The 21,056-nt window shown below is 37.7% G+C and overlaps 1 protein-coding gene across 12 annotated transcripts in view; it reads left to right on the plus strand.

Moving 5' to 3' along the window:
• The window catches only part of LOC149086538 (S1 RNA-binding domain-containing protein 1), a 542,948-nt gene that overhangs the window by 134,572 nt on the left and 387,320 nt on the right, over positions 1–21,056 (plus strand). For all 12 annotated transcript variants that reach the window (XM_089256006.1, XM_089256010.1, XM_089256008.1 and 9 more), the window contains 2 exons: positions 4,553–4,667; positions 14,358–14,505. In XM_089256006.1, the coding sequence (XP_089112132.1) occupies positions 4,553–4,667; positions 14,358–14,505 (263 nt within the window). The remainder of the gene's footprint in view (positions 1–4,552; positions 4,668–14,357; positions 14,506–21,056) is intronic.

The raw sequence follows: 21,056 nt of genomic DNA on the forward strand, positions 1-21,056 counted from the left end.
TCTGACTGCGTGAAAATTGCTAGAACAGCCAAACCTCTTTTTCGTTGCACTCTTTTAGGAAAAATTTTCAAACTTTTCTCTACTTATTTTTTTCCTTAACCCTGTTGTGATGCCTTTTCTGTGGCTCCATGGGTCTGCGTGAGTCACACCTCATTTGAGCCGCCATTGCCTATCGCATACTGAAAAAAAATTCATTTTAATTGTTGTTCCCCCTCCCTCATAGGATTGTAGAAAAAATTTATAACCAGTGCTCTGGCATGACTAAATACTAATTCAATTGGTTATGATTAGTGCCACAATAAATTTGGTTGGTACTTGCCAAATTATTTGAAATTTAATTTACTCTCGATGGCTCGACAATCTACTACTATTGGATATAATATTTTTAGTTGACCTCTCCACAGTCAACACTTTCAGGTTTTAATTATTGTATGTTATTCCGAAAGTATCCATCTACCTTAATTACCTTACCCTATCATAATTACATGCAAGTAAGCATGCATTGAAAGCATTTTCTGTAAATTCAAAGATTTACGTTATAAAATATTTTCATAGATTAGGTTCGTAGCAAAAATAATTATAAAGAAAAAACCATGAATTGTTTATATAAGAATCCAATAATGAATTATTAGAAATTATTACCAAAGTATCTTTTTTATCACGGGAAATAAAAAATATTAATTTATTAACTACTGGAGCCGAAGAGTAGTAAATAGATGATGAGAGATATATATTGTAGCAGCATATAAACAGGGATGTCTTTTGGGCTGTGCCCATGGGCGGAGATATGGGGGGGGGGCGTACGGGCCCCCCTTCCTCCAGCGTCAAAGGTGGAGTCTACTGATGTAATGTATAAATGTATATATGAATTGACATCATTGTGCCCTCCCCCAGACTTCATGGTGTCAATTACCTCCAGCACTACTTCAGACATTAGTCGAGTCCATGCCACGTCGTGTTGCGGCACTTTTGCGTGCTCGCGGGGGCCCTACACGATATTAGGCAGGTGCACCAGTTTTTTTGGCTCTTCAGTGTATTCTTGCTATACATAAATCAATAACTATCTTGGAAATATTAATGATGTCTGAATTCACAATATTTATTAAGATCTCCCCATCTGATAGGCTATTATTTCAAAATCTAATTATTGGAACTGTTTATATACCCCCACAGAGCTCCAAAACAAAAAATTTCATTGAAATTTTAGATTTATGTTACACTCTGGTCAGCAGGGGTCAATGGTTTTTTGTTGGTGGAAACTTGAACTGCCACTGCGGGAATCCCTCCGGTCGGGCACCTCCGGATCTTGCATCTGGAAATTTCTGCAGTAGGGGTTCTCTTGACCATAACTCGACAGAAGGGGCAAATGCCCTAATTGATTTCTGTGAAACTAATGCAATAGCTATCTTAAACGGTTCATACCCCGGGGATCAAGATGGTTATTATACTTATGTTTCATCATTTGGGAAATCAGTTGTTGATTATATTTTTTGCCCATTACAGTTCGCAATAAATAACATAATAAACTTTGAGGTCGAGCAATTTTTTCACTCTGATCACTTTCCAATTGTTGCCTGATTCCTTTCGTCGTCATATGCGCATGTTTTCCCTAACAATAACATTGAATCTAAGCTACGGTGGCAGCCCCAGTTTACTGAAATTTTCCAAAATACCTTTTCAGATTGCATAGCCAACACATCCACTCACCAAATCACAGACTAATTTTGAATATTTCAAAAAATAGTGTTTTTCATGCAGCAACTCTTGCAAATATGCATTAACGGGTAAAAAAACCAACAACGTAAATATCTTAAATCTCCCTGGTTTGACATGGAATGCCGCATTTTAAAGCGAGATGTGAGATATACTCTAAGAAAATCCTGACAGAGAAATTGCCCCGAACTTTTCACGAAATATATTCAACTGAAAAAATCTTTCCGTGATTCATGTACCCGCAAAAAACATATATATTTCCAGGAAATCCACCATAAAATACAAAATGCAACTAATTCCTCTGCGTTTTGGAAAGCTTTGAACATTTTTAGACGAAATACATATTTTAACCCCTCACTAATTTCTAAACAATGTTGGTTCGATCATTTCTCTAATCTCTCTGCGGCCCCCCCTCACCAACTAACCTAACCCACTCCTTTGCCCACCCTTACTTTAATAACTCATGCAGTTTTTTAGAAGCGTCCATCTCAATTTCTGAATATTTTTCAGTGCTCTCGTTACTGAAATGTAATAAAGCCCCAGGGAGCGATAGCATCTCCAATGAATTCTTGACAAATTTGCCTCCTGACGGACATACATTCTTCATTAACTTGTTTAATTTCATTTTGGAAAGCGGTGGCATTCTTCGATCTTGGTCCGAAACAATAATCTCACCAATTATGAAAAAAGACTCTCCATTGGACCCCAGCAATTACAGGGTTATATCTCTCTTGAATTGCACCTCAAAATTTTTCTCCCTTATAGTAACGAAAAGGTTATATCATTAGTCGGAACAGAATGGGATCCTCCCTGAATTTCAGGGTGCATTCCATAAGAATAGGGGTTTCACTGACCACATTTTCACACTTAGCTCTACTGTTGAAATCCATCTCCGAAGACCTGCTCCCAAAGTTTTTGCGTGTTTTGTTGACCTAAGTCAAGCCTTCGATTCTGTTAATCGGAGCGTTTTGTGGTGGAAGCTCTCTGATCTAGGAGTAAGCCATAAAATTATTAAAATGTACGATCTGCTTTTCAATAATGCCCATGCTAGAGTAAGAAGCATTAATGGGTTAACAGATTCTTTCCCTGTAGTTAGGGGAATTTTGCAGGGCGAACCTGCTCCACCCCCCTCTTTTTTGGCTGACATTGAAAAAACCTTTTGTCACCCTCATGTCCATGGCATTTCAATCAATAACTCCACTGAACTCAACATCCTCCTGTACGCAGATGATATTGTAATACTGGGTGATTCAGAAATACAGTGGCAAAAAAAAAAAAAAAAATCAATCTTCTTGACTCATGCTTTAAATCTTACTGTTAATTTAAACAAAACAAAAATTATTGTATTTAGAAAGTCTGGCCGTCTCGCAAAAAATACCAACTTTTTTTGGGGTAATGTTAAACTCGAAATAACCAGTAGCTATGTCTACCTTGGCCTCCCTTTTTCATCTTCAGGAAAATTTTCATTAGCTGCTAATTTCATAATTAAAAAAGTTTTCGTGGCCATGAACCAACTACTTGACTTACTGCTTAGCTTCAGAAACCCCTCGCTGTGTGTGGCATTCAAATTATTCAATAGCCTCGTACGATCTACTCTATGTTATGCTGCACCGGTTTGAGGATTCTGCTATGCTGATGCACTGGAGAGGGTTCATACGAGTTTTCTGAAAAAGTTATTAAATATAAGCAAATGTTGTATAACCACCCAGGTAACATTTTATTTTATTTTTTTATTTTTTTCAATCTATTTATCTGGATTCGAGACTATATTATGCATGTATATTTTTTGTGTTTAAACCTTATGCATCGGTTTCTGTCTTGTGTATCTCCAATAATTTAATCACTAATATTTGTACTTGCCGTCCACTGGTGTACTGATAGACACGATTGTGCAAATCATTAAAGGTTCAGTTCAGTTCTTTCACAGCAGTTGACTAAGCTTTTGATCACCCAGCCAAAGCTGGTTCAGAAGCTCCTGGACTTCTTGATGTTTTGTTGTAGCAAGGGGCTTGATATCTGTTTATTGTCTGTAATATCAGACCCAAGATGTAAGATATGCATTTTCTGTTTAAAGAAGAAACCAAAGCTGTATAATTTGTGTCATTGTTAATGAGCAGAAAAGCACTGTTGGATCCATAGCTGCATACTGGATTTTCAAAAGATTGTCATATTAATTCTCAAAACTTGAGTATTTTCCTCCCCCATCTTGCCAGCTCTATTGGAAGAAAAAGAGTGGGGAGGAAGATCACCAATAAGAGATGATATGTGGCCGTGAAAGTGTTTCAGAGATCTTTTTGGAGGCAAAAAATTTTCTGTAATTTGTAATCTATCCTTACTTAGAGAACAGTGGCAGTCCTTTGGGTTTTGATACTATGCATTGAGTTGTGTCTGACTACTTGTGCACATTTAAGCCTTTTAACGACCTTTGGGCATAAATTTATACAGGCTCCTCAAAGGGGGTTGGGAACAGGGTGGTAGTGTGCCTTCTCGGGGGCCCTTTGGCAGACTTTCCCTTGGGGCTTCTCCTGAAAGGCTTGATTAGGCAAAACAAATGTAGACTTTTGTGGCGAGTCCCATTTGGCTCAGGGACAGTGCCCTGGTCGCTCCTGCCTAGTTACGGCCCTGGGTGGGAATCATCTAAGGTGTTTATAGTAAACATTTGGGGGGGGGGGGGATTTTTACTTCTGTCTTGATCAATGATAGAATTTTTTTCTGGGGGGGGGGGTGTATCCACCTATCAAGAGATCTGTTAACTCTTGGTTAAGATTTACCAAACCAAACCAGTTTTTCTGTCTATAGATTCTGTATAGATACAGAACTTTTTTTACCATTTTTCTAGGACACTACGAAAGAAAATGCAAAGTATAGTAAAAGTATTATATGAAAAAGCTGTGGATCTGAAAGTTATAAATGCTGTTCGAAATGCAAAGAGTATAGAGGAACTTGAATATCTGGTATGTTTTTATGTTTTTGGTTGTTGTTTTTTTATGCCAAACAAGAATAATTTTTCTTGTTCTGTATTCTAACTGAAATGTGTTATTTTTGACAAAAATTTAAGAGAAATTTTCCTGATAACAAGGTGAATGCGAGAAAAAAAACCACTTTCATGGTTTGTTTTTGAATGCAAATATTTTTTTTTATCTCTGGATTGTCTAATTTTAAAGCAAGAGCTCAGAGCTAAATTATGCCTTTAAACTTTATTTTATTATACTTATGAATTATCATGGCAACTCACTTGCAGTCTTCCTCCATTTCCAGCAAACTCGATTTCCGGCAACATCAGATAGTTCTGTCCAACTATCAAGTCATACGACTGTGCATTATCATATGTGACCAACACGTTCACAACTGGCTCGCACCATCCATTTCCAAATCCATGTAAAGTTTCCCAAGTTGCATCATCATCATTTGGCGTTCCATAGGGGAAAAGCCTAGGCAAATTTTGCCCATTGCTCTAACACCAAGTGGTTCAACATGAGTTGTGGGTCATGTGGGAATGAAGAAAAACATTATTCTGTGGAAATACCCAGAGTTTGGTGGCTGCTCCGGGGACGAAAGTTATGGTATCTGTTACCACATTATATTGAATCTCTGTATATTGGAGATTATGGAGAACCGCAACCGGTAAAGCCATGTCAGAAAATTTGAGGCTGCTCCTGTCTGCGGTGCCCTTTTAGAAAAGGAGCAGAGAAGGTCTCAGAGATACGACTGAGAACTCAACATGAAGTTATTAAATAGTAATGCATGAAAGTTCAAGTTAAAGCAGAATTGAAACTCACCATGAATTTAGGTGTTTAGTGTAATTGGGAAAATTTACCAGGTTGTAAATGCTGGGAGCATTAACAACTTCTCTTAGTGTCACCTGATGATCACCAAAGTAGTTCCTTCTTGGGATAGAGAAGGCGGGACATCGTCCCACATAGTGGAGTGGAGTTTTGTCTTCTTCTCCACACGCAGGACAAATAGGTGAATCTGTATAGCCACAGTTGTGTAGGTGTTTCGCTAGGTTAGCATGACCAGTGATGATCTGTATAACCTGCCGAATTTGTTTCCTTTTTAATGAGATAAGTTTTTTGGCAATATTCGGATGGGTTCCAAAGGCCAGCTTGGCCTGTCTGCAGTCCTGCCTTGAGTTCCATTGCCGCATGTGTTTGTCTTCTATCCATTGTTTGACATCTCCTTTGATGGTTGACATCGAAACAGGATAGAAAGGTTCAGGTTCAGATAGCTTCATGTTCGCTGCCTCTTTGGCTATCTGGTCTGCGAGTTCATTTCCCTGGAAATTTACGTGACCAGGAACCCAGTAAAGGTTGATGTTGTTGCTCAATGCTGCCAAGTTGTTCAGCATGTCAGTGCAGTATTTTACACACAGTTGAAAATTGAGGAAGTTGTCAAGAGCCAATAGTGCTGCTTGGCTGTCAGAGAAGATAACAATTTGTTTGCCATGATACCCTTTGGTAATCAGACTTTCAGCCAGTATGACTATTGCTAGTACTTCAGCTTGAAAGACTGTGGACATTTTGCCTAGATACAAATGTATATTATGGTAGTCGTGATCCACTCCAAAGATGCGGAAAATTGCTCCAGCCCCAGTATCAGTAATCTTAGAGCCATCGGTGTAACACTCAATAACTCCTGTTGAGATGTTATCAATTATGTGAGCAACTTCATTTCTCCTGAGTATGTGGATAGTGAAGCATTTAGTAAAATTTTTTGTTTTGGAATAGGAGTCTTTTGGCATTAGTAGAGAGGGGATCTCCACTTTTTTCAGTAGACAGCTGTCAAGATGATTCTTGTAAGAAGGTTTGTATCCCATATAAGGTCAATTGCACCATGTAATTTTTTTCCATCCTATATATAGTTTTAAACGCTTCTCCTTGTAGGTACCATCTCAGAGGTGATATCTTAAGAGTAGCTTCAAGGGCGATGGAGGGAGAGCTGGGAAGGCTCCCGTAATAAGAATGCAAGCTAGTCTTTGCACTTTTTGTAGGACAGTTTCATAAGGTGTCTTTGATAATGCCTGATGCCATACCACACAACCATAGCTCAGCATTGGGCGTGCAATAGCAGTATAAATCCACTGAGTGGTTTTAGGGTTTAAACCCCAGGTTTTGCCAATAATTCTTTTGCACAGCATAAGTATATTAGTGGCCCGTTTAGCTCATTCTTGAATATGGGATTTCCAGGAGAGCTTAGAATCCAAATGACATCCAAGGTATTTGACTCTGTCACATATGGTTAATTCTTGTCCCTTGAGGGTTAAGTTTCCAATTTCCCATTTTCTGTTCCATGTGAAAATCACAATTCTGGTTTTTTCCGTGGAAAATGTTAGTTGGTGTTTGTCACCCCATCTGCTGACAGAGTTTAAAATTTGTTGAGCAAGAATCCTCATTGTGGATAAATCATGCCCTTGAATGAGCACGACTAGATTGTCTGCATAAACCAGGGTATATCCTGGTCCGTTTATTAGATCAGAAATTAAAGAGCTGAAGACTATGTTCCATAATAAAGGAGAAAGGATTCCTCCTTGTGGGCAACCTCTTCTGATAGCTCTTTCAGCTTGGGCATCAAGAACACAAGCAGTGATTGTTCGGTTCCTGAGCATGTGATCAATCCATCTAGTTAACATAGGTGGAATGTTAAAATCTATTAGGGCATTACATACAGAGTCAAAAGTAACGTTGTCAAAGGCTCCAACAATGTCCAGAAAAATACCAACAGCAAATTGTCCATTGATAATTGTGTTTTCAATTCTCCAAATCAGTTGATGCAGAGCAGAGTCAGTGGAAAACCCTGTATTAAAACCATGCTGGTTCACATTAATCTTACCCATTAAGAGAGGAATATCTTGAAGATGCCAGAGTATCAGTTTTTCCAGTAACTTTAACTGGAAAGAAGATAATGTAATCATTCTGAAGGATGATGATTTATAATAGGTGTCTTTTCTTGGTTTTGGTAGGAAGACACCTCTGGAGCTCTTCCATACTTTAGGTATATATCCCAAAACTTGGCTGGCTTTGGAAAGGCGAATCAGCTCAATGCCTATAACTTCCCATCCTTTTTGTAAAAAGATAGGATATATTCCATCTGTGCCTGGTGACTTGAAGGGAGAAAATCCCGTCAAGGCTTCGGTACATTTGTCATATTCAACTATCATGTTGGCTATCGAGGTGTCTACTGGTTCCAGGATGGGCCTAGCCTGTACACCACAGTCTGGTTCCGTTGGTCCACCTAGGTGATAGTCCAGAAGACATTCCAGCGTCTCCACTTGACTGGCAGTATAATTGCCATCTGGGCGTTCTATAACATTAATTTTATCATAGGAATTGTTTTTGATCAATTTGGTAACCTTGGCAGTTTCTGACTCTGTACAGAACTTCTTTCAAGAACTATTTTTCACTTTTCTGATTTCTTTCTTGAACTTTCTTATAGTAAGTGCAATTCGATTCAAGTTTAGTCCTAACAGCCTTCCTCGTTTCTTTACGGAGGAGTTAAGATGTTTAGTCCACCAATTTTTTGAGTAGACTTTAGATTTGTCAGGCTTGAGTGGACACGCCTGATTTGCTGAGTTCCTGATCACCTCTGTCAGAATGGCAGCATGGTGGTCCAAGTCATCTACTGTTAAGATCTCGTCACCGGGGTTGGTGAGAGTGTTGAGCTGGTTCTCAAGTTGCAACTTCCAATGGCTTCACCAAGTCCCTATAACTGAACAATTCTTTTGATTCTGGTACATACTTGAGCTTACTTCTTCACTAGACTTCTTTGACCTAACACCACTTCCAGTGTAAATAAAACTTAAAACACAGCCACTGTCATTGGTTGCAGCATTTTTCATTTTCTTTTGTTCAAGTCATCGCAACTGTTCACAGCCAAATTCTTTCTTTTCATTGCAATTTGATCACAATACTTCTGAATATGTCCAGCCATCTCGCATTAACGATATGTTACACTTTTTCTCCTTGGACAGTCATGGGGGACATGGCGCACATATTCACATTAAGAAATCTGGGCTCCCAGTTTTCTAATTGCTTAGTAATTCGATTGCTTATTGTCTTTCACAAACGTAGCATTTCTCACACAGTTCTCTTTCAGCGATACACAAACTATCCAAAGTTGCTTCAATGCTAACTGTTCCCTGGCTAAACGTTTTGTCATTGGATTTTGTTTTATGGGTGGGCAGAGTGCAGTGGAAGGGAAAGAGACAACAAGTCTGATGAACAACATTTATATAAGAAAGAAAAATAACGATCATACAATAGTGGTCAATTTCAGGGGAAAAAAAGCCCCACCAAAAAATAGAAAAGCTGCACATAAGGGAAAAGAACATGAATACATACAGTAAGAGAGTGGAAATTACATTATTCGAACACTGTGTTTGCACTTCTGTCTCTAACTCCCAATCCATTGACGCTTCTGTCACTGTTTCTTCTATTCACTTTCACGCTCCTATCGCAGTCACTAGACCTCTTCTTCTCAATGTGTCACAATGATCTGATCGAGGAATATGTCTCCACAAAGTCCACTTCATAGTTCTAGGAATTGAAGATGTGGTTCATCAGGTGTCAATGAGGCTGACATCTTAAAATGGATCTTCTCCCGATTCGTAAGCTCAGTCAGATCCACCTTCTGTCAAGGAATAACATTGTAGGCTTTGATCGCAGTGCTGTTCTAGAATCCCTTTTCTGAAAATGAAACTGTTAGCTTCAGTATTAAATGACTGCAGCTTGAAGTATGAAGTAATGTATTTAGGGCTTTTTATGATAATCTTACAAATAATCACAAATTTTTCTAAGGACTTACTCATATTGCAATACTCTTTTCTATTCAACTTTTCAATCAATACTGCTTCTCTGTTACGGTGCAAATTGATGTTCTCAAAGAAGTCTCATTACTCACACGCTCAATCACAACGTGTCTCTCCCTTTTCAGTAGCTGCTTGATATATTCCTACCCCTGTTAAACCAAGAAAAATTTGGTTTAAACCAAAAGAACCTGTATTTTGGTTTTTGCATTAATCCTGACCATAAACTCCATTTTGGAAAGATCACAAGGCATAAGTTTTAGGTTTGGGAAGGAACTGTATTTTATATATATATATATATAAAATATTCAAAGTTTTTGTAATTTTTAGTGTCATTCACTGAAGAAAATGCTGTTGTAAGTACTCCAGAAACATGAATCTATGATACAAGTTGATCCAAAAGTCACGCAATCTGTTATAAAAAATTAATTTCTCAAACTACTGATTGTAAATTAAAAGTTTTTCATAGCACTATACTGTTCAGGATGGAAAAACGTTTTATTTTTTATTTTCTATGCTCACTGATACTCTCTGTGGCTCTTTGTTTGGTGTATGATCAAGATATTTTTTTGCCAGCAGCAATGAATTTTTATGATTAAACAATATTTTTCAACTCGTCTGTTTGAAGCCATTATTGAAGCGATCAAAAATACATTCCTCCAAATGTTTCTGTGCCCAATAAGACAACAATCTTCCTATTGGTGTCCCATTTTTGAGAAACTGGAAATATTGAAGACCGTAGGCGTCTGTCTGTACTGACCCAACATGGAATACGTGAACTAAAGGACAAAACATTGAAATGCTATACTGTTCACAGAGCCCTAAAGAAATTGAAGTTCAGCGCCTGTCGTGTTCAGGTTGTTCCGAAATTGAAAGCTCCAGATTTGATCAAATGTCAGGATATAGTATACTGAAAATCTGTACATCTATACATCTATCATGAAAAGCCACTGCATGCAATCAAAATCAGTGTGTGGTACTCAATTTCACACCGTAAAAAAGTGTGGGTCCATTTTTTTTAAAGAAATGGTGGATGGGAAATCGTACAAGGATATAAATGTATATTATCTTGCAATTTTGGATGAAATGAGTGTTTTTGCTTTTTGCAACAGAATGTAGTAACCTGCTACATGTCTAAACGAGACAATGGATTACTCCACGCACTTTTTCGATAATCACCTTATTTCAAAAGGATTGCGTCCACCAAGATCACCGCACCTGTCATTCTTTGATTTTTTCTTGTGGGGACACCTGAAGACAAATGCACAAGAATAATCCCTATTTCATTGATTAACTAAAAAAACATTTAGTCCATGGGTGTCGGAAGTGTTTTCAACCCATGAGTGCTCACACAAGTGTACGCCGGGTAAAGTGGGGGGGGAGGGGCACTCTTCCGAAGGATATCAAAAATTGAAAACTTATTTCTAAAAATAAAATAAATATTTGAAAGAAACAATATTTTTATAGAAATTCTGTATACCATGGATGGCTAGAGAAATTAGGGATGGGTGAGAATTTTTCTCACCCATTCTCATACCTGCGAAACATTGGTTGTGTCAGTTTGCCATATAAGCTGTATCAGTGAAGCTATCTCGAAAATTCACAACTGTGTTCCTAGCTAGATAAAATGCATAAAAATTAGTTTTCTCAGAGCCATTAATGCAATATAATTGGAGTGTTTTTACAGATGAAACACATTTTTTCTCTAAACTTTTCTGCAATTGTTTTTTTTTTCTTCTATACTCCTGATCTAGTACTTTTCCCTATAGCAGTGTCCTGTGTGGGCGTCACAGCCCAAGAGCCATCCTTGTTTATATGCTGTTACAATATCTCATCTATGCATTCCCTAAAGATTGATAAAAAAATAGAATGTATGGAAGTTCCGATATTTAACACAATAAGTCATGCAATGCCCTATTTACTCTTCAGCTCCAGTACTTAATAAATTAATTTTTCATTTCCCGTGATGTATAAGATACTTTAGTAATAATTTCTAATACTTCAATACTGGAATCATAAACAAGTCATGGATTTTTAAAATAATTTTTGCTACAAGCCTAATATATGAAAATATTATATTATGCAAACCTTTGAATTTATACAAAAAGTTTCCAATGGTTACTTGCATGCAATTATGGTAAATACTTTCAGAATAGCATACAATAATTAAAATCAGAAAGTGCTGATTGTGAAGAGGTTAAGCAGGGCTCCCACTCGTCCTACTTTTCCTACTTTTTGGTAAAATGTTCTACTTCTGTCCAACTTTCTCAGTTTTGTCCTACTTTCTAGTTTTTGTCCTACTTTTTTACCAAATCCTATCGACAAAATTTGTTTAATTGATTTTAATTGAGCAGAAAATTATTGATATATTGCCAAATATTACAAATGTTGGAGAAAGCAATTAATGATTCTGCCAAAGCAGAAATTTTATCATTTTTAAGGTAATTTGGAGGGGGGGGGGGTGTATGAGGACCACATTTGATTGATTAATTTTTCATTTGCTTAGTTTGAAGGTTCAACAAGTATAGTAGTCATTAAAAACTTGTGTCTGGATTGAAAAATAATTTTGTATTTATTACTTCATGGTCTTGGACAGTAACTAACATTCATCATTCAAAATTATGGTGCAAATAAGTGAAACAACAGTTTGCATTCCAAAGCAGTTGGATACATAGGCCTATTCTAGGTTTGGTGATTTTGATGCTACCCAATAGCATTCAGTAGTCTTCTGTATTTTTAAGGCATGAAGAGCTTTGTTTCAAAGAAACTTCATTCTTTAGTCACGAAACCTCTGTGTTCACTTTCAAAGTGGCTCTTTATCTTACAGTATATACTTTCATGTATTCCAGTGAGTTTTTAGTTTCTAAAGTTATTTATTTTGTAAATCAATGAAATTTATTGACGTTTTTAATTGGGTTGCTGTATTTTTGAAATATATGACATCCATATTTGCTATGGGAATCTTTTTCTCAGCCACCTCAGTGGGCATTTTGCCTATTGTGGCGTTGTATTTGTATTGTATTTGTATTTATTTGTATAAGCGAACTCCTTCACTCCAAGACCACAAAAACCACAATAAATTGAAAACCTGTTGATAATCTGATCGTGCAATAAAAGTTAAAATGATTCAAAAACTTTCTAATTCATTTCTTCTGATGCTCCAAGTTCTACATCGAAAGCCTAGTTATCATATGGTATAGCATCTTTGTTTTCATCTTCAACTGTGCTGTCACCGTCCTCACTCCAAAAGAGGATGTTTCAGTTCTGTCCATTGCGCTACTGATAAAATTCTTTTTATAAGATTTGATGGTGATTTGGGTCGAAACCGAATTCCATGCCTCGCGAACCCTCTGGCACACTAGGCCCATGTCGGGTTTCTTTAAGGCACCCTTTTTGTTTTTCTTTTTTTAATCTTTAGAACTCATGCATTCTGTCCATGAATTCCTTAAATGATCTTCAACAGGCTTGTTCATGCTCACATTTAAATGATGTAAAATCAACGTTACTCTATGTTGTCTCTACTTACTCTATTGACTTGGTATCAAAGCCAATGACATTCTTGTTTTTTTCTTTGGTTTAGCTTTAACCTCAGGTTCTGTAGGGTGTGAACATAGCTACAAAAATTACTCTACTGTACTTACTCTTATTTTATCTGTACTTACTATATCTTACTCTGCTATGTAAAGTAGTTCAATGATGTGATGTCGTAGACCTTCAAGCTAGCCCTGCAGAGAGCCATATGCAGAGTTGCCAACTGCTGTACATTGTTCGTAGTTTCTACAGATGGCCACAATAAACTACGGAGCTACAGGGGACACCCTCAATATTATATTGAAATTAGTTGAAAAATATCTAACGATTATGTTATCCTATGGGAATACCCCCACACCCCATGATAAAGCTGAATATTCATCGCTACTGGCAAGCTATAAGCCAATGTTGGCATGTCTGTATTTGATTTGGCAAAGTGTGGTTGGTATTTTCTCCTTAAAAACTGACCTGTGTATAAGCCAACCCCCCTTACCTAACTAAAGAACAAATTTTTCACCAAAAAATAACTCTGCTTATTTACAAGTATATACAGTATTTTTTTTTGGTGATTCATTGCTCAGTACTTAATTACATATGGCACGTTGAGGCTTAATGATCCCTTGATCCTATATGGATATGAATCCAAAGTCTAGGAAATCATCTTTATACTGATGTATGGCCATATTTGGGGACTTACGCAAAGCACTTTATTATTACAAAAAAGAAAAATTTAAATTTATCACAGAAGACAGGTACACACACACCAAATACACAAGCAGGACAAAAACAAGTGTTCTGCAGCACAGGCAGACAAACACTAAAAAAAAGCAATCACATTTTTTTCACAAAAACTCCAGCAGCCATAATGACTGGAATTGGGACCATAATGTTTACACCACCCACACAGGTGATCACTGTGACGCCATTCCCAGAAATTCTCCAGTCTTTTGTTTGAGACCCTGACCCTATGGATAATATGTATAATCTTATCAATAACAGAGTGTTGCCAAAACTGTCCAAGAAGAGAAGAGGTGGGACAGGGCCACAGACAGGGGAAAGAATTGTCAGATCTGCCTTTTCATTTAAAAAAATCTCAAAAAATTGCTACCTACAATCATAGTATATATATATATTCACATTTCCATGTATTGTCACATGTTAAACATTAAAAAATGCTAAACATGGAAACAAAATTTTTTTTAAAGGTTTCGGAGAAGCCTCAGCAGCCCAACTTCAGGCCAAGAACCCTTAATCTAAATGGTTGTCGAAGTGATTCACCTGTAATCTCAGTTTGTGATTTTATTTTATTTAGTATGGTCCATTCAAGCCTGGAAGTAAAAATTCATTTGCAGAACAAGCAAGGCAATTGGGTTTAGAACCTGCTGCTATCACACTTCTTGAAGGCAGACAATCTTTGGTTAATTTTGACTTCTGCTCGCTGATCAAGTCTGAAATATTAGGTAAATATATGACTATTTTATAATTCCAAATTTTGTATGTATATATGTGTGTGTGTGCGTGCGCGCGCAGGGTGCATATCAAACAGGAGGTACTCCATTTTACTGGTGAACTATTGATCCTAGAGTTATACTTCAAATTAGAAAAAGTTTCCAAAAAAACTTCTCTAGTACTCAGGTATGTCATTCATGTTTCAAGGAGTTGTATAGTTAATAAAATAAAATAGAACTTTTTATACAGTCCCAAAAAAAAGTGTGCCCCAAAACTCAATTAGAAAGTTGTTGCCCTGTCTCTCCTGATGCCAACAAAAAAAACTAGATGTTTCTAACAGCAATATTCACTGAGATATTTGAATTCACACCTTTGTTCACCCTTCAACAAAGTAAGAGACATATTTACGCAGCAAAATATCAGTAGGTCCACTTTTGTAGAATCTGATAACAAGATCATTGAACTGATTTTGTTACTTCGATGACAAAGGAACATGTTTTTTTTTATCTCTTACAATTTACTTTTTATTTTATTTTTTACAATACCTGTGTGCATTGGCGTACGCAAAGGTGAGTTTTGGGGTTCTAACCCCCTCAAGTCAAGATTATAGCATTATTTTGCTGAAAAAAACTCAATTTATAAAATTCTGCGTACGCCTATGCATTTGCGGATTCACAGGAACTTGACGATGATGTAAAATGCGGAGAAAAGCACAAATGTATTACTCCATTGGTATAAAAAGGTTGGTGTACAACACAAATGTATTACTCCATTGGTGTTGTACCTAAACACATAATCGGAATTTTCATCTTTTTTCGTGGCCATTTTAGTCTTTTTACATATTTTTCTGTGATGAATCTTGCTTGACTCCTTGGATCAAAAAGGCTTCGATCAAAGCTTAGGGAAGAAAGAAGGGTAAAGAGAGGGAAACCCTATTTTTTCTCCGCAAACATTATGTCACGTGACTGCCGTCCTTCCCTGTGCTGGTAAATTTCATTCTACAGCCATTTTCTATGGTAAGCAGGACGAGGTGTGTGAATTAGTTTGAAATCTTCGTGAAAAATGATAACTGTGTGTTTGATAACTGCGTGCTTACAGCTGTTCCGAAAAACAAGTCAAAGGAAGACTTCACTTTTCATATATGTGTATTATTATTAAGTATTTGAATGTTTTTGAATAAATATAAGGTATTAAAGTTTGCGTGTGTGAAGAAAGTTCATCAAAGCGCGTGATAAGTCTTAAGATCTTGCATATTTTTCAACAATATTTGTCTTAACTTATGAGGCTACTAATAATTAATCAAATAACTACTCATTTTTGAAGTTATATCTGAAATTAATTGCAATTCGTTCCTTTTATTTGAATCTATCCGAGTATACTTACATGTTTCTCTTGGCTACCACATTTTTTCGCCAAATGAGATTCGTGTTTTTTTATGACTGAAGCAGCCAAATTTTTGTATGAAATTAACATCTTTGGAAATTAAAAGGTCTAATAACTGCCACGGTATTTTTAAACATTTGTTTACAAAGAAATATAATTTTTTATGACTTTTTAGAAATTAAATTTTTTGAAATCTATCCTAATTTTTGATCTGGAATTTTTTTTCCATGAACAGAAATAATTTTTTTAAAAAACAGAAAAAAATGTGTTTTTTTCATAAATTTCTTTTGCCACGTGAAACATGAGGTTTCCAAAAATTACTACTAATTATTTTAATTAAATGAAGTTTATTTATACTGATTAAAAAGATAATTTTAAATTTACACTAACCACAAAGAAAAACATGCTAAAAATTAATATCCAATTTTTTTAAAATTCTCAAATATACTACCAGTTATATTTAAAAATAAATATATATAAAATAAATGAGGGGGGCTGATTTAATTGACTGATCTAATGTATATATGCATATATATGAAATCATGCCCCCCCCCCCCAGACTTTCAAGACTATCTCCGTCTATGATAAAGAGTTGATATAACTTTTGCAGAAGTTTATAACAATTTATTAAAAAAAAAAAAAATTCAAGAAATATATATATTTTTTTGCGAGCATTTCTTTTGTCAAAGCTTATATATTTTATTTAACATTAATTTTTTTTGTTACTTTTAAACCGTACACCACCCAGTGTCGACATCCATCAATTTCAGCCCTTGTCTGGTTAAGGGGCTGGGTGGTGTCGGGGAACTTTATTTTACATGTACATAGAATACATACATTAAAAAAAAAAGCTTAGAAAAGAAAAAAAGAACAGACAAAAGGATATCCTAGATTAATTACAATATATACAATCATGATGACAGATAAATAAAAGAAAGAGAAAGGGGGAGCCAACTGTACAGTGAACGTTCACCGGGAGCCTTCAGCGCAGGACTTGCTTGGGTCCAGCTTGGTCAGGGGACAAGTCAGACATAGTCTGACGAGTCATGAGTTTTCAACATTTTGCTGATGTCTTCCTGCCAGCCTTAAGACACCTTCATATATGTATAAAGGGGTTCTAGCCAGCCTGGCCGAGCGTCTTGGCTGCACAGCGATGGTGGTGGACCTCTCCTCAGCGTCCAAGTCCGGTCTTAGCCTTGTCCGGGTTTTCTTGTAGAAATTATTTATTTAACATTCACTGAATTTCTCAAAGGCCTCAACTTCAAACTCGTTGAATTCAAATTGTGATTTTAAAAAATTATCAATTTCTGGGAGGTTTACCGCTTAGCTCCTCTGAGAAAACATTAAAAACCATTGAACTGAAAAGTGTAGAAGAAGGAAAATAACACGCGTCGCCAAATTAGAGATAGTAGCCAACCACTGCAACTCCACCAACGGCAGTCACGTGGTGTTATGTTGGCGGGAGCTGCATGAAAGAAATGAATAGACTTTCTTTCTCTCTGTATAATTTCTTTAAGGATTCAATACAACTGGAACTGTGTCACTGAGTCGCTCACTTCGATTAACGCTGTACACAGTAGCATGTGCCGGTTACAGTACATTCCCCGTTATTTTTTTGTTACCCAACATAGAATTAACAATTGCGAATGACAACAGTGAAATACACAATTTTCTTTCCACTAATAGGATTTACAGGAGTGGAAAATCTGTTACAATTGCTACAAACTGCTACAATTTCCAACGTCTGCTACATTCTGCTATAATTTTGACAATTTTCACCTCATTTGCTACATTCTGCTACAATTTTGCAAATTTTCTCCTCATTTGCTACTGTGGTGTATATCTAGTGCGGCCTAGAAACAACAAATAGTAGATTCAGTAGTGCCAGGAAGAGACAGAAAGAGAGATGAATCTGGCAACACAAGGAGTGGACACTTTTGGCCCAAAGCTGCATTAAGATAAACTTACAAGCGGATTTGTTTTGGCCAGACCACGCGGTACTGATAGGACGCTCTTCCGTCGCTTTACTTTAAACATGTAATTGTTCTTATATTATGTTAAATAAATTTAAAAAAAGGTTATAGTAGTTATATAAAGAAAAGGCTGGCTTGAGTTCTTTTCCGACTCCGACAAACACCAATAAAATGGTGACCAAACGTGATATGAACCTTCTGATCTGATGCCGACACAGTAAAAAAAAAAACCTCTGGTGGAGTGATCCATCAACATCCGAACATCTGCACGAGATGCAATCGATATACAACAGGTAATGTGGCATATTCTGTATATTTAATGTATCCGTGAAAATATTTTTTAATTTCTACTACGATGCTCAAATATAGAATCGGTGCATGTCGATATGTCACGCTGAGCAAATTTCCCTCTCAACCCATGTATATACCTATGTTATTTTTCCCGGTATTTACCACATTTTTAATTGTTTGCATCTAAATTATTCCATTCTTCGCAACGCATAAAAACGTTATGGATAACAATTCCTAGCCGCAAATGAACCGTGTTGCCATTAAGCTTCCCCCATTTTGGAAGACAAATCCCACATTATGGTTTATGCAGATAGAGGCCCAATTCTCCTTTGCCAAAATCACTGTAGATGCCACAAAATTTCATCACGTGGTATCGGCTATGGAATCCGATGTCCTCAATTTGGCAAGCCACATCATTATCAACTCTCCTGAAGGTAGCAAGTACGACGCCTTAAAGAAGCGTCTCATAGAACTGCATTCAGGAAGGGAGGCTTCCAAAATACGAACCCTCCTTCAAGGCCTCGAGCTTGGTGACCAGCGTCCATCACAACTTCCCACTCGGATGCGATCGCTTGCGGGGCATTCCGTCGGTGAGCCACTTCTAAAGTCGCTATGGTTGTCCCGACTCCTAAAAAACTGTGTTTCTACCACACTAATTTCGGCGAAAAGGCTAAAAAGTGTGCATCCCCTTGTGCATACTTGGGAAACTAAGCGGGCGATCGCTAGACGGCCATGACCGCGATTGCCGTATCAGCCGAATCATCTTGGCTGACCGTAAGAATAGAGTAAACTTTCTCATCGATACGGGCGCCGACATTTCGGTACTCCCAAAAATCCACCGCCCACAAGAAAAAACTGATGATGGTCTAGTCCTTCGTGCTGCAAATGGCTCCAAAATTTCTGCATATGGCACTAAATTGCTTACTCTCAACCTAAATTTATGTCGTGCATTTACCTGGTCATTTGTAGTAGCCGATGTCGAACATCCTATCATAGGCATTGATTTCCTCAAGCATTTCAATTTGCTTGTCGATGCCAAAAACAGTTGCCTCATTGATAAAGAGACCAATATCTCTTCATATGGTAAAACCGCTGACGTCAGCTCATCTAGCTCCAGCGTCACTATTCTTTTTGAAGCTTCCGACTTCAACCAAATACTTCTGAAATATCCAGAAATCACAAGCCCCTCTCTTTTATCTGACAAGGTGGAGAATACCACAGTATTCCACCATATCGAAACGAAAGGGCCCCCAGTACTTTCTAAGCCGAGACGCTTATCTGCCGAATTAATGTCAGTAGCACGACAAGAGTTTGAATTCATGATGGCACAAGGTATCATTAGACCCTCTAGAAGTCCTTGGGCTAGTCCCCTTCCTATGGTCCGAAAGTCCAATGGCGAATGGAGACCCTGTGGAGATTTCCGTCGATTGAATCGCTATCACAGTACCAGACCGCTACCCAGTCCCTCACATCCAGGACTGCACTCAACTATTCCACGGAAAAACCATCTTCTCAACCTTGGACCTCACACGGGCATACCACCAAATTCCAGTGCACCCAGATGATATCCCAAAAACAGCTGTCACAACTCCTTTTGGATTGTTTGAGTTCGTCACTATGCCGTTTGGCCTCCACAATTCTGGTCAGACTTTCCAAAGATACATCCACCAAGTGTTAACAGGGTTGGACTTCTGTGTTCCATACTTTAATGATATTCTCATCGCTTCCGCCAATGCTGAAGAACATACACACCATCTCCATCAGGTCTTTGACTGTTTAAAACAACATGGTCTCAAATTGAATCCAGCCAAGTGTGTTCTTGGTAAGAGTGCAGTCAAATTTTTAGGTTGCCTCATTGCCCCACACGGTGTGAAACCACTACCAGAGAAAGTGCAAAACATCACAGACTTTTCAACTCCAAAAACCATAGCTGAACTCAGACGTTTTTTTAGCAATGATCAATTTTTATCGACGTTTCCTTCCGAATTCTGCGACTACACAAGCTCCTCTGAATGAATTCCTAAAGGATTCAAAGAAAAACTATAAACGCCTTATTCCATGGACCCCAGAGTCCCTCGCTAACTTTGAGAAATGCAAAGCCGACTTATCCGGAGTGCCGACTCTTGCATTCCAGGCCCCTGGGCAACAACTCTCTGTAATGGTCGATGCCTCCGACATTGCCATCGGAGCAGTTCTTCACACTCACGAAAAATTTGATCCTAAGCCTTTAGCATTTTTTCCAAGAAAGCTATGTCCCGTGGAGCGCAAATACAGCACTTATGATGGGGAGCTCCTTGCAATTTACGCTGCTATCAAATACTTCCGCCATAGTCTCGAGGGCCAGAATTTTATTATTTTTACCGATCACCGTCCTCTCACATTTGCGTTCACAAAAATTTCAGACTCTGCCTCCCCTAAGCAACTCAGACATTTATCCTAATGCTCAGTTTAGCACCGACATTCGACATGTATCCGGTTCTAACAATGTGGTCGCAGATACATTATCACACATACAGAACATCAATGCCCAGACCATTGACTTTACCGCCATCGCTGCTGCACAACAGAGCGACAAAAAACTTCAAAAGTTGCTGAGTGATCCAACGTGTTCCCTTCAACTTCAAAAACTATAACTCTCTCCTGGTGTGGAATTGGTATGTGATTGTACCGGACAAAAAATACGACCATTCGTTCCAGAGAACTACCAAACTGTTCTATTTAAGACATTGCACGGCTTGTCCCACCCTGGGATTTGGGCCAAAGCTCCTCTGTGAGAAATACATATTGCCGTCTATATGCAAAGATGTCGTTTCATGGACGCATGCCAGCATGGACTGCCAACGATCAAAAATCACTAGGCACACTAGGAGCCCTCTCCAGCAATTCCCAATGCCTTCGAGCAAGTTCGACCACAT

Source organism: Pholcus phalangioides, unplaced genomic scaffold (assembly GCF_987345545.1).
Source record: "Pholcus phalangioides strain wild (caught in Gottingen) unplaced genomic scaffold, Ppha-v1.0 ptg000004l_1, whole genome shotgun sequence".
In the NCBI taxonomy this organism is placed as follows: Eukaryota; Metazoa; Arthropoda; class Arachnida; order Araneae; family Pholcidae; genus Pholcus; species Pholcus phalangioides.